General features: G+C 32.9%; 1 protein-coding gene across 1 annotated transcript; it reads right to left on the reverse strand.

Annotated features, from left to right (window-relative positions):
* Window positions 1–2964: 2964 nt before the first annotated feature.
* LOC142639504 (ATPase 8, plasma membrane-type) lies at window positions 2965–8529 on the reverse strand. Its single transcript, XM_075813669.1, has 14 exons — window positions 8038–8529; window positions 7445–7663; window positions 7198–7335; window positions 6764–7078; window positions 6319–6645; window positions 6098–6217; window positions 5887–6009; window positions 5660–5764; window positions 5253–5562; window positions 4641–5155; window positions 4270–4443; window positions 3988–4170; window positions 3689–3864; window positions 2965–3352 (listed from the first exon to the last, which is right to left on the reverse strand). Exons 1-14 carry the CDS (start codon window positions 8089–8091, stop codon window positions 3256–3258), a joined length of 2856 nt encoding a protein of 951 aa, XP_075669784.1. The 5' UTR covers window positions 8092–8529; the 3' UTR covers window positions 2965–3255.
* Window positions 8530–15735: the final 7206 nt, after the last annotated feature.

Genomic DNA, 15735 nt, shown 5'->3' on the forward strand with positions numbered 1-15735 from the left:
AAAACAAGACTAAACGTTTTGATCATGGTTTGCCAACATTACAAATTGAAGTTCTAATACATTTAAACCTAAAGTCTTAGAACCCAATAGATACTCTCTCCTCTCACATTCATGCTGGGGTCCACTCATTAAATTTATGGAAGAGTCCACTATAAATGTGAAAGAAGGGAGCACAACACTATTTATCTGTGTTCCGGAAGTACTTAAAAATTTTCCTTTACCGAAAAGGAAATAGAGAGCTAGATCAAAAAACTTTCCTTTCTATTTCCTCAAAAAAGATAAACTTAATATACTAATTTTTAATACCGAGTATGAAATGAATACAATTCATAAATGATTTTTTTATGTAGTTAATTATATATTGATGATGGGGTTGGCTTTAAAAAAATCAACTTAAAAAAATGATGACACTGCAATCCATTTATTTTGGAGATAAGATTTTATTTACTCTTAATAATAAAAGGATTAGATGAAAATTTTAGATTATAATCAAATTAAGATTTTTATCAACTTATAAATTATAGGAGAAGAAGATTGTAATCAAATTAAGATTTTTATCAACTTATAAATTATAGGAGAAGAAGATAAGAAAAAAAAACTTTATATCTATTTTTTTATATAAAAATGTACGAAAATTTCTGCAATTTGGTGCCGCCACATAGCACAACCATGACTTCTAAACTCAACTTTTATTATACTTATATATTAATGATGGGGTTGGCTTAAAAAAAAATCAACTAAAAAAAATGATGATGCTGCAATCCATTTATTTTGGAGATAAGATTTTATTTACTCTTAATAATAAAAGGATTAGATGAAAATTTTTAGATTGTAACCAAATTAAAAATTTTATCAGCTTCGAAATTATAGGAGAAGAAGATTGTAATCAAATTAAGATTTTTATCAACTTATAAATTATAGGAAAAGAATATTGTAATCAAATTAAGATTTTGATCAACTTAAAAATTATAGGAGAAGAAGATAAGAACATAAAATTTTATATCTATTTTTTTTATATAAAAAATGTACAAAAATTTCTACAATTTGGTGCCGTCACATGGCACAACCACAACTTCTAAACTCAACTTTTATTATATAGTATATGATTTAGGCAAAAATGTAAAATGCACTATTTAAATTTGACGAAAATTTATTTTCAACCTCTAACTTTGTTTCATTTAATTGAGTTATTTAAATTTTATATTTATTCAATTAAGGTCTTTTTTTCCGATAAAAAAAGAAATTTTTATTAACTTCGGTTAAAATATTTTTTATTTAAAAATTTTGAAATATAAAAATATAAATTTGGACACTTAATGGCAACATTTAACATAAATTAACAGTTTTACCTTAATGGTTTGTTTGGATTGAGGTGGAAAAGAGAAAAGTAGAATAGAGCTGAATAAATTTAAAATTTAGAGGACTTAATTGGAAAGTAAAGTAAAAAGGCTGAAATAAATTTTGATCAAACTTAAAAATGGTCAAACTTTTTTTTCTTTGAGGATAAACGGCAAAAAAAAAAAATGGCCAAACTTAAAAAGTGTACTTTCCATTTATTTCCTTATATTTATTATCCTATTAATTTGTAATTTTTTTATTATAAAGAGTTTTAAATTTTTAATAATAGTAAATAAAAGAAAGTACATCCGCCTCAACAGTTGCAGTAAAACAAGGACGATTTTCCCCTAACTAAGATACGTATTAACCACAAGAATTTCCGCCAATAAAGCATCCATATTAGCCGTATCTAATCTGAGCCCTTTTGCCACTTAAAACATGAACCGATTCTTGGTCATCCCAATCAACAACAAAATCAAAAATACCAATTTTCAAGCAAAACCTGATCATCACGTATGGAATTAGGAACTAGAGTTAGGGGGACAAAAGTATATATATAATAAAGAAAAAGTTATTATAAAACTTTAAATAAGTATCCATTTAGTATTAACAAACTATTAACAAAGATAAATATATAAAATCATAGCTTCTTAATAAGTTAATACATTACAATACAATCATTTATAAAAAAAGAATTCAGAGTGTCTTCTTAAAAATCATCTATAATTGAATCTATACTAATTGTTGTAGCAATATCCCTTTTAATGAATAGTATCAGAATGCCGTCAAAACTCATATTCCATTTTGTTGCAAAAGTCAATTTTTGATGAAATTCATAGCTAAAAATTTTATTTAATTGAGAAACATAAGTAGTTAGAGATTGTAACTAAGTTTTGCCTTTATATTTATTTATGAAAACCAAATACAAAAATACTTGTGTTACTAGAAAATGAACTGAAATTAAGCAACCTTTACTTAAGAAAACACAACTACTAATTAGCTACATTATATTATATTTTATTATATATATATATATATATATGTGTGTGTGTGTTTTTTTTTGGGTTGTGATTTGGATAATCTGACCAAATTTTAACAAGTTGCTATTTCTTGGCCATCTTTTATTTATTTATTTTTCATTTTTAATCCCTTGGCCGAATGATCTAGTGGTTGCCTTTAAATTCATTCATGACATCCATTTAGGGGAAATACATAGAAATTGATGTTTCACAATCATCTGAAATTCCAATAAACAATCTCCTGACTTAGAGAAATCATATAGTCATCTGTGTAGGGCAGTGTGTGTCTATTTTCCTTGCTTTATAGAAATTATGGGAGGCAACATATCTTGCTGCTTATTTCAGGTAGTGATTTGGTTCCTGCATGATATTGATATGCCAATAAAACGTAGAGGCAATGAACTTTGATCTAAGATAAAGGGTACTATAATACTAAAGAAAACGGAAGAGAAACACTATATTTCTATAATGACACACTAAATTTCTATAAAAACTAGTACAAAGGAGTATTTTTGATCCTGAAAACCTAAAACCAAAAATCTAATGAGGATAGAAATGGAGAAAAGGGTAACAATGTCTGGGAAGAAAGACAAAAGGACTTCTGTCATACTAAAACATGACACAATATTTCTATAATAATATATAATAGCTCCTTTAATCTTCGTTCCGTCCCTTTGAGTTCATTTTTCCATTCTCCAAATCAACTACAACAAGTCTCAAAGCATCTGGTTATTCCAGCAATTCTAAATCCTCACGGAAAGAAACACAGAAAATCAAATGAAGAAAGAAACATCACAAAGAGCTTCTCCTTTAAACCTTGTCCTCTCATCTTCCTTAATTGTCTACATACACTTGATTATCGAATCAGCCGCATTCCATATATGTTTCACGAGGTCTTTTAAACTGTGTAGTGCTGTTGGATGGTTTCAATGTCCAGACCCTTCAACTTCACCACTGATTCAACATGTCCCTTGAGGGTGTGCAACTCCCTGAGCCTGAAAAAATAAGAAGAGTTTATATTCAATGTGGTTTTTGAAATAAGAATGATTTTTCTAAATGAACTCGATATTTGAATGCTTAACTAGACTATCATACAAACTTTGTTAGCTAGTCCAATTTAATGCATAGGTGCAATCTTTTATAAAGCCTCCTGCTCCAGTAGGGCCTCATTGAAGTTTATTTAAGGAACCATGAAACAACATGTTGAAGTCAAAGTTTCCCAGAATTATATAAGTTTGTAATCACTTATGTTCCTGCTGGATTTATTGAGAATTTTTAAGTTCAAATATCTTCAGGGGTGAATTTTAGATGGGGCTGGTTCTTTAATCTACCTGGCAACTTCAGCACGCCTCTTCGCCTGCTCTGCAATCTCAGAAAGATCCCGGTAGCTGCTCTTTTCTGTATATAATGCTTCCGGAGGCTGGAGACCATGGAGAGTACGTTGAGCCAAGGCCCATTGTGCTTCCCTCTCGCCCTTCCCATAATCCTTCTTTGTAGTGAAAGCGGTCTTCATTAGGTACATACACAAAGAGAAAGCAATGGTAAGAGAAAACAAAAACAAAAATTAAATTGAATAACATTGACTGACGGAGCTTAAAGATTATACTGTGTAATGAGAATTATTAGTCACCTTGTTTTGAAGCATGTTGTTCCAGGCCTTGCCGGACAATCCAAATCGGATGATGAACTTGAGGACATCGAGAGGGATGTAGCTAATGATGCTGTAAATCCAGATCACTCCTGCCCATCCCCACCCAATGCCATGGATCCTGGCAAAGCCCCAGTGTGCATACACAGCAATGAGAGTGGCAACCTAATTTGAACAGGTAGCTCAATTAGGACAATATATGGTAATCATGCACACAAAAGCAGTGAGAACAAGTTCAACACAATAACAAATAAAAATACAAACCAATTGTGCAGCAATGAAGGCAAAGCAAAGCAATAAACCAGGGCGTTCAACAAAGGACCAGCTCCTTGATCGGGTCACAAAGATGAGTGCTTGGCTAATAATGCTCACTTGAAGGTAAAGGGCTGAGTTAAGCTCTGCATCATTATTAGCAATTGCCCTCACTCCAAAAACTTTCTGCAACAGTTATATTATTAGTATCCAAATTCTATACACAATAATATTTCTATTATTTCTTATTTGACTTGCCTTTTTTTATTTTTAAATAATCTAAAAAGCAGTATTCTAAAGCATCACTTGTTTCAAGGTACAACCATACTTTTGTACAATTAATCAAAATAAGATTTATCCAAACACACGTGTGATTCACTCACTTTGAAGAAGTTGGTGTCATTTGCAAGATAAAAGAACACCACAGACATGATGGCCAGGTAGGCCCCAAGGATGATCCCAGTGGCAAAGATTTCCTTGAGCTTCCATGAGTCAGGAACAGGAGATGGCTTCACCCTGTCCTTGGAGATGGTCATGATGGTTCCGTCATTCAAGATGGCAATGATCAGGACCATGAAAGGTGAGAAGTCAAACTTCCAGATGAGAGCAATAAGCAGGAACCCCATCACAATACGTATTGTTATGGAAACAGCATAGATTGTGTAGTTCTTCATCCTCTGAAAGATAGCCCTGCTTGTCAACACAGCACTCACTATCACACTCAAACCTGGCTCTGTCAAGACAATGTCTGATGCACTCCTAGCTGCATCAGTAGCATCAGCTACTGCAATACCAATGTCTGCCTTCTTGAGTGCTGGGGCATCATTTACACCATCTCCAGTCATTCCACAAATGTGCTTCCTCTCCTGCAGCCTCTTAACAATCTCATACTTGTGCTCTGTCAAGCCCCAAATTAGAATTGCTAATAATACTATGCAATGCAATAATCAATATCGACATCATTTTTGGTAGAGCTAAGATGAAAATTTTATTACCAGGGAAGACACCAGCAAATCCGTCAGCCTTTTCAATGAGCTCATCAACAGGAATGGAAGAAATGGACTCATCCTTGCTCTGGCCAAGGAGAGTGGCAGAGGGATACATGTTGGTGCCCATGCCAAGCCTACGACCAGTCTCTTTTCCAATGGCAAGCTGATCACCAGTGATCATCTTAACATTGACACCAAGGTCAAGAGCCCGACGGATGGTCTCTGCACTATCATGCCTTGGAGGATCAAAGAGGGGTAAGAGACCAACGAACTCCCAAGGCCCTCCAGCGCTCTCTTTGGTCTTCTCTGGAACAGTCTGCATTGGGAGGGCATAGAGCCCGATTCAATACAGCTTTCACATTTCATTTACTGATAATCAAGAAGCTGTTATTATTAATTAACAACTAGTCTACCTGTCTAGCAACTCCCAAGGAACGAAGACCACGTTCGGCAAAATTGTCAATGATGCTGTGTGCCTTCTTCTTCACATCCGCCTTTGGATCACAAAGTTCAATGATCTGGTAAACAAGTATAATAGTTAGTTCTATCATATTTCAATGAAGCAAATTTTGTTGATAGGATGTTTTATTGAACGTCTGATATCGAAATGCTATAATGGTTCAAGAGGGGATTTTCGTACTTGCTCAGGAGCTCCTTTGCTGCATCGGTGCCAGTTGCCATCTTCGTCAATATAGGTGATTGCTGTGCGCTTATCTACAGGATTGAAGGGCAAGAAATGCACCTCAGTGATTCCTGCTCTTGCCTGCAAAGCCAGCAGTTACAACTTGTCAATGAATAGAAAGTAGACTAACATGAAATGCATTGGCCAAAAAGTAGTTAGAATTTCATACCTCCTTGGGATCACCCAACATTCCAACAATACAAGCATCAATGGCATCTTGGTTTTCAATCCTGGAAGCCCTGGCAGCAAGCAAGACTACAGTATCCTTATCAATGTTTTTTGGAAACACCTGTAGTAAAAAATACACCCATGATAAGTACCAATACTTAAAAATGGTTACAAGTGCATTTCCTTTGGCAAATTACATTACTTGGCTTTTAAGCCACCAACCTCAATCAGGTTCTTGTCAACAGTGAGTTTGTTGAGGGTGAGCGTCCCAGTCTTGTCACTGCATAGGACATCCATTCCTGCCATCTCCTCAATGGCTGTCATCCTCTTTGTGATAGCACCTTGTTCCGACAGGCGGTGAGACCCAATAGCCATGGTCACAGACAAGACCGTTGGCATAGCAATTGGGATACCTCCAATAAGAAGCACCAGCATGTTGTCAATACCCTCTCTGTATTTCCTGTGTTGGATTGGGTACATCACTACAATCTCAATTAGCATGCCCACCGCAATAGAGCAGATACAGAAGTTACCAATGGCTGTCAACACCTGATCAAATTATCAACAACCATCAAAACATCAATCCAACCAAAAAAAAAAAAATCCCCGAAGAAATATATGTGGATTGTTAAAATTTAGCATGCAATTTATTAGCTGGCTAGTATACCTTTTGGAAGTGACCAACTTGGTTTGTGCTGTCCACAAGGTGAGCAGCCTTGCCAAAGAAGGTATGAACACCAGTGGCAATAACAACAGCCTCAATCTCTCCTTGTTTGCAGGTGGAACCAGAGAAGATCTCTTGGCCCGGGTGCTTGGTAACTGGAAGGGATTCACCGGTGAGAGCAGACTGGTCGATTTTAAGAGGATCACCCTCCAAGAGACGGGCATCGGCTGGGATGATGTCTCCCAACTTGATGCTGATCACATCTCCTGGTACCAAGATTGCCGCATCTTGCTCACTCCATTTCCCATCCCTCAACACCTACAAACACATGAATCCATTAAGTTAAATTCTTCATAAAATTGAATGCAGCGACGAGTGTAATTAATTATTGAGTATTGGGCATGTGTATACGTGGATCATGAACATGTGATGTGTACCTTGGTTTTGGGGGCAAGACCTGCCATGAGAGCAGCCGCAGCATTGCCTGCGTTGTTTTCTTCAATGAAGCTGATAGTTGAGTTGATGATGAGCAACACAACAATACCAACGAAATCTTGCCAGTCCGGTGGCTTTCCCTGAATTGTTCATCGTTAAAGATATCAAGGTCTCATACACTTTATAATGGTGTCAACGTTATGTCACATCTTGTGTGTGTGTGTGTGTGAGAGAGAGAGAGAGAGTTACCCCTCCATTGGCCAAAACAATGGCCATGATAGCAGCACACTCCATGACCCATGATAGGGGATTCCACATGAAACCCAAGAACTTGAGGATTTTACTCTCCTTTTTCTCCTCAAGCTTGTTTGGACCAAAGATTTGGAGCCTCTTCTCACCTTCATCTCCTGTCAAACCATTTCTTGTACATTTCAGCTGCTCAAAAACTTCATCAATAGGAATTCGCTCCTGCACAGACACAATCACAATTCATGAAAATCAACAACTTATTATAACCATTAGCTCCAACATAGTTCTAAGTTCATGCAATCCAAGTTCATGTCATCCAAAAACTTTTCCACGAAAAAAAAAAAGAATAGCAAAAGAAAAAAATAACCAAACCAAGAAATGAATAAATTTAGCGGATGAAAATTCCCAGCTGACAAAACATATAAAACAAAGAAAACCCGTTTGACATATTTGTGTAACATTGAGTTTTTCATTGTTTATCAAAAAAAAATCCAACAAAAACCCAGAAAACATATTCAAATGAAACACAAGAATGGCAAAAGAAAACATTATATATATATATGTATGTATGTATGTATGTGTTGTTTGCTTACAAGATCAACAGCTTCGTTCTTGACATCTTCTAAAGAAATGAATGTGGAACCCATGATGAACAACAAGTGCAAGTTCAAGGTAGACAATTAAAGATCCCTCTCTTTTCTGGGGCTTTATTATTATTTTTTTTTAATTTTTTTTTTTTAAAGATTTTTTTTGTCAAAAAGGGAAACTCCCTTTCTTTCTCAATTTTTTTCAACGAGAGAGACCTATCCTAGGCCTTCTCGCCCTCCATCCAAAAGACACAGAATGAGAGGGAAAGAGAAAGAGAGAGAGACAAAGCTCTGTGGAAAGCCAAAGCAAAGATGGAATTAAGACTTGTTGCACTAAGATGAGACAACAAAGTAAGGTTTCATAAGGAGGCTTTTATTATATAAATGAACGTTGGAGAGGGAAGGGAGGGAATGAAAGGTTACGGGCAACTCATGATTACCCGTTGATTGCTATTACAGTTCACCGGTTACGTACGTGCCGGTTCGGTTTCCTCGGAAGTGTTGTTTTTGTACGTGTTTCATTACCATTCCTAAATTCTGTGGCTCACCAAAGTCCACGGTCTTTCTTGGTACATGTTTTTATCTTTGGGAGGTTCAATTTTTTTATTTTTATGTATGTTGCCTACTTCATTTGCCTTTCTTCTAGTGGTTATTAAAATTTCTATGACATCTAAGAATGACAAGATTTTATAACCAACCATTAATCTGTTTTTTTTTGGATAGATTTTGGATCACAAATTTTCTCACAATTTGTTTTTTGTTTTTTTTGGGTACCGTGTGCATATTGTGATTGGTGTTGTCGATGGTGGTGATAATATATGATAATAATGTTACTTCAATCACATATCATCAAATGACAGATATTAAAAAGCTAGTTAAATATGTTGTGCTCTCAAAATTACTCTTGTTTTGGTTTTTTTCTAGGCAATCATTATTGGTTATTAGTTATTACCTAATTCTTAACCACATTCTATGTATTCTACCTTTATGCAAGGGGGGGGGGGGGGGGGAATAAACAAGAAACCAAATTGAAACCACTTGATCCATTAGAGTTAACTAGATAATTTTGCAAATTAATTTGAAACAATTTTTATGTTTATTAAGACCTATTTATAATACTCATTTTGCTATATAGTATTTATGTTTTACCAAAATATTGCTAAATGCTTTGAATCTCAATTTTCTTAATTCATATTTTGTATAAAAAAATTTAATAGAATGGGTTTCCGACTATTGAGTAGAATTGATTTGCTAATCTAAAATTTTGAGGTTGGAATAGTCAAGTTTTTTGACATTTGTAGAAGACGAACATATTATATTATTTTTAGACTTTATATTTTTAAATCGATTAAATGATTTAGAAATTTAAATTCAAAGCATAAAATTCTTCCATATCCTAAAATTACAAAAAAAAAATCAAGGAAGCTCCCAAATACTTCCTCAACTACTGCATTTTCACAATCAAATACTGAGCCCCATATCTCAAAAACTCATTTCATTATCTCAACAAAAGAAAATCATTTGTAAGTACAAGCATATAGAGAATGTGATAAAAATAAAGAAAAACGGTTTAAAACATTTTTATTTATCATGATTTAACTATCTTTAGCAAGGCTTCCACATTAAAAAATAAAAATAAAGCACGAAAAACACCTTAAAAGCATCATTGGCTTTTACTTTTATTGTCATGGTTCATATTGATATTGTACTAAATAACGGTAAAAAACTACAAAAGAACCTATAAATTATAAGTTCTAAAACATAATAAAAAAGTAATTAATCTCATTGATCATCAATTAGAAAGTTTATTTTTATTTCTCTTTAGTTCTAAAACAAAATACTTTTATGACTTTCCCACACCAAACACCCAAAGCCCCAAAGCAATTACATACTTTACAAAACCCACAACATCTGATCTCAACATCAAAACCATAATTTGTCATTACTCAATGAAAAAAAGCAAGTCATCTTTCCTTTGTTATAGCCAACTCATATGTGTTAAGATTAGATGGTACGACAGAGTTGGAGCTAGGTAGGTGTCATTGAAATGTTAAAAATAAGTGATATTATTTTTGGCCTGAATGTATTTGAGATGAGATGACATGAAGGGTTGTGGGCTATATATAAAGGAGTAGAAGTGTAAGAGGTTTACCTTGAAATATTGAACCAAAGAAAACAAAGAGTCATACAAAGAATTTTTATTCTTTAATAGAAAAAGTCTTTAAACATTGAACCAGAGAAAAAAAAATTCTATATTTTTTTGTTCTTATGATCGCATCTCATGCTCTCCCACGTGAGATCTTTTCTTTTTTAATATGTATATATATATATATATATATATATAGAGAGAGAGAGAGAGAGAGAGAGAGAGAGAGAGAGAGAGAGAGAGAGAGAGAGAGAGAGAGAGAGAGAGAGAGAGGGGTTCAAGTTACACCTAGAGTTACACATTTTTTAAGCCATAGATTTCTAAAAGATCAAACGGTTAAAAAAAACACTATTATTTATCATTATATCATTAAATACTTACCAAATTAATAGCATCCTAATTATCTCTTTCCTTATTAATTGCTAATTGTGTTTTTTTTTTCCCCTCTCTCTTTAGTCTTTATTAAGTCCTTTCATTGTAATCTTTTTTTTTTCCTTCTCCTGCAATTCATCAAACGTTTCTACCCTCATCTTTCTAACCTTTCCTTACTTCAGTCAATTTTTTACTCCCTTAAATAAAACCTCTATCACTTTCCTCATCTTTTTAACAAAATGTTTAAGACCACGAATTCTTAAAAATAACTTCTAATTATTTTTAGTTTAGTTTCCTTGTATCTTGTGTTCCAATTTTATTTACTTGATTCTTTAAAATCTTTTTTAAATGTTTGTTGATTTGCAAACAACCTCGTCACCTAAGATACAATCTGATTATTTTATCACTAAGGATAGACTCTATAAACTTAGGACTTGTATATGGTGTGGTTGCTGGATATATATTATCACTAAGGATCGATAGATTTCTAAACCAAACTAATGTACCTCTAAAATTGGCACAACCACGTTAGAGTGAGGGTTCAGTGGGTAATACTAATCCACAAGAAGCTTCCTAATCCTAATTTCCTATCACTCAAGTGCCACAATGTACCACTTAATTACGTTGATGGCAAATCAACCATATTATTACTACAAATCCATGAAACTCTAGTGCATCCAACTAATTTTGTAGAAGAATATCAATGAGTTTGATAAAACCATCTGACTTTCTCACACATTTTTGAAACTTTGCTCCAAAGAGGTCTAAACTCCATTCATTGTTGCACAAGATCACAAGACATGAATCACAGTTTGATTTTGCAGGAAGAAATTTTCGGAGTCTATGGTTGGATATCGAATTAATAAAGGCTTCTATTTTTATGATTTAATCATTTTTTTATGTTTTATTGTAATTCTAGTAGTTAGGGTAGAAAGATGAGGGTAGAAACGTTTGATGAATTGCAGGAGAAGCAAAAAAAAAAGAACAGTGAAAGGAATTAATAAAGACTAAAGAGAGAGGAAAAAAAAACACAATTAGCAATTAATAAGGAAAGAGATAATGAGGATGTTATTAATTTGGTTAGTATTTAATGATGAACAATAGTGTTTTAACCGTTTGATCTTTTAAAAATCTACAGCTTAAAAAATGTGTAACTCTTATGGAGTTATACCTAGTGTAACTTGAACCTATCTCTCACACACACACACACACACACACACACACACACACACATATATATATATATATCAGGGGTAGAATTATAATGAAAAACTTGGCACCGTTATATGGAGGTTAGAAACGGCAGTAATACTTGAAAGTGATATCAATTATGAGAATCTTAGTGGGTTATTTTCACATTGAAAAATGAGTGTGAGTTAAAAAGGTTTAAAACTTATACTGTGTATCCAAAAGTTAGGCTTTTTTTGGGTATACATTACTGTTAGTTTCTTTAAAACATTTTTCCCTCTCCCCATGTGTGTGTGTATTAAAATTACTAAGTATTTGAAAAAAAATATAAAAATCTTAAATAATAATAATAATAATATGGTGGTGGTGGCCTAATTCGAAAAGGTTAAAGGCTTAATCAGAGCAACAGGGGTAACACTAGTGTTGTTGCAAAGCTTTGGGAAGTTAGGGACGGGTTGTTGTTGTTGTTTTTTTTTTTTTTTTTTAATTTATTGAGAAAGAAGGGATATGGGTTGTTGTTGTGCATTGTTTTGAATCTTTTGGCAGTAGAACTTGAAATTGATGCAAGAGTATTGCTTGGTTGGGTTACAGAAGAGTATAACTGTTATAATTTACATCATGCTTCTTTTATTATGGATTGCATAACTCTCATTAATTTAATTCCTCAGGCAAAGATGAGTTACTATTTTTATGAAGCTAACAAGTGTGCAAATGCTTTGGCTAAAAGAGACTCTGGTTCTGACCAGGATTTTATTCTTTTTGATAGTCCTCCTATAGACTTATGCATGCTTATGATAACTTGAGACTGTACTACGAGAGGCTTTGTCCACTTAATCATGATGTTATTGTTCTCATTAATTTACGAAGGTTCGGTTTTTACCAAATAATAATAATACTAATAATAACTTAAGTAAGTGTTGTAAAAAGTCTCATGTATCAGTTTTAAACTACATTCATAAGTCAAGATGGCAACCACCGCACACCTTTGATGCAATGGTCACTTGACAAGTATAAGTTCTTGTGGAGTATGGGGGGTAAAGGCCAGAGTTCAAGTTTCCAGGAGGGAGCTTTACACACATATACACTTAGATTAGGCTAGAGTAGAATTTCTATCTTGTATAAAGAAAACAAAAAAAAGTCAAGATGGCATTGGCAACAGTATAATTCAGTTAGATTATAATTATTAACTTGAAATATATTAATCCATTCCTTAAATTTAGTTGAAGGTTTGATTTTCATTCATCAAATTTAAAAATTTTACAATTTCTCCTCAAAATATTTAAAAATCTCAAACTCCTTACATTATCTAACTTATTTATGACTCTCATAGTCTTACATACAATAAAATCCGGTTAGATTATAATTTTTGGATTGAAATATATTTTTGGTTCCTAAAATTTAGTTCAAGTTTGATTAGTTAAGAACTTTACAGTTCAATTGTACTACCTCGGGTGTCCAACAAAGATGTCTATGGTTTAACTCCCTTATTCTCCAACTATGAAACAAAAATATGTATGAAATAATTTTCAAGTCACATTAGTTTTCTAATAAATCACGAAAACACTAGCTACCATATTTATGTTTTTTTTTAAATAAAAAATTTCAATAGTTACAACTGAGGGAAGGGAATGCTTAATAATAATAATAATAATAATAAATTTCTATAATTAATATAAATATCATATTTTATATTTAGAAAAATAGTAAAAGATAAAAATATAAGTTGTGGAAGGCTCACAATTTCAGACATCATCATTCTTATATATTTGTATGAGATTAAATTTAATAAGGACAGGGTGTAAACCGTTTGGTTTACACCAGCTAATAAAGACATGCCACATCAAACTTTTACTTAAACTCATTGTAAAATCAATACATCCTAACATGCCTAATAACATCTCAAAAAAAAAAAAAAACCCTAGTTCACATTTTCCCTAAAATCTCACTCCCTCCTCAGCTCTTGCGTCTCCAGCCACAATCCTCGCTAGACCTCCGTTTGTCACTGCACTACCCCACCAAACCTCCGCTTGCCGTTGAACTACTTCACCGAACCTGCTCAGTCCATCACCACACTACCTCATCAGACCAGGTGATTTGTTTCTTGTTCTCAATATTGATGGGTTTTGCTATATTTTGATTGATTTGGCCGTTGCTATATTTTGATATCTTCACAGTTTGGGTATTGCTATTTTGAATAAGGACGTATATGGGTTTTGCACAGTAAGGACGAATTTTATTTTAATTTTTTGCTGTTTTGGTTCATGCTATTTTGGTTTTTCAACTTCATTATTTGAGTTCTATTATGTATTTAAACTATACATTATAATCTTACCACGTCATATTTCTTTTAAATTTTAGAATATATAGTTCTAATACATTAAAAATTGAAATACATATCTTTCAATAATTATCATAATTAGCAAATTTTATAATTCTTATTAATAATTATCATCATTATTAAATTTCATAATTTTTGTTAATAATTACCATAATTATCAATTTCATATTTAGACCAAAAAAAAGTAAGAATTATATTTTATTAATTTTTGCCATGCATTACATGAATAACTGATTAGTTAAAATTTATATGTAAAGTAAATAAAATATCATAATAAAAAATTATAATTAAAAAAAATACCTAAAGTTATATGATAGATGTCTATCATGTAAGGTTTTTTTTTTTTTTTTTTTTTTTAAAAAATTTTTTTTAACTATAAATTATGGTAGATCTCCATCTCCTCTATCTTTCCTTGGGATCTATGAGCAAAATGGACTCACTTCCCTTTTTTCATAATTTCTTTGTTCCTTTTTGGTTTTGCTAATGAAGAGTATTATCCAGGGGGGAAAATGATAGATAGACTGAACTGCTTTTTTAAAAACGGAATGTTCTCCAGCTGAAGTTAACCTAGGCCCAATTTGCAGAGGAGGCTCACATCTTTGATGGTTTTTTTTTTTTCTTATTTTTCCTCTTACTTTGTTTTATTTGGGCTAAGCCTAAGCACATTTTTGAGAAGGTTCTACAACCTAAAATAAAAGCCTTGAAATAGTTCATAATGCACCTTATCTGGGCATTATTAGCCAGCAAGCATTACAGTCAAGCCCATACCAATCAATGGTATATAATTGCCCAATTCCCTTATTACTTGCCGCTAACTTGTGTACAACTGAACTGTGCAAGGCTGGCAAATCCATAGACTCACTACTTACTAAAATGGCACTGGCAATCTAAAGAAACTGCAAAACTTGATAAAATAAAAATAAAATAGGAGAGTGAGTATCCATCAAAAAGAAAAAGAAAAAAAAGAATAGGAGAGTGAGTAGAGACAGATCACATAAAAAGACTCAAAATATATACCTTATTTCAGATTGGATCCCAAGTTTTAATTGTGTTAAATAAAATCCCAAACATATAAGATCAATCAATCATTCCAATTTGAATTCGAAGCTTTCGTCCATTTCGATTACTTTCAACCATAACATAATGGAGCAAGGAAAAATTTGCAAATCGAATCAGTTTCATAAGTTTGAGAATTTGATTGAAAAGAACAGAACTTCGGGACTTAAATTGAAAGATTAACCTTTGGGCATTTTTATGTAAGAGAGAGTGAAATTGGGTTGCGAATGTAACTTGGGTGTTTCCAAGAGAGTAAATAGTTTTTCCTGAATTCCCCTTTTATATATGCAGGAGGATGAAATTAATTTTGAGCTTAAATGTCAATCAGAGATCATATAAAACCATACCTGATGGGATGGCATAAAACTTTATCCATATCTCTGGACTGTAAACATGGGTATGTGTAAAATTGATTGGAATGGATTAACAAAGCTTCCAACACATATAAATAGGATAATATAACTCGGATAGACAAGAACTAATTGATCCATTAGCTTAAGATTATAATCTTATTTTCCATATGCAAACCAACCATGCAGTTCAATCCCCTATTGCAAATCATGTTACTTCTCATCAATCTTTTAACTACGTAAACCTAATATAT

Source organism: Castanea sativa, chromosome 1, assembly GCF_040712315.1.
Source record: "Castanea sativa cultivar Marrone di Chiusa Pesio chromosome 1, ASM4071231v1".
NCBI classification, from domain to species: domain Eukaryota; kingdom Viridiplantae; phylum Streptophyta; class Magnoliopsida; order Fagales; family Fagaceae; genus Castanea; species Castanea sativa.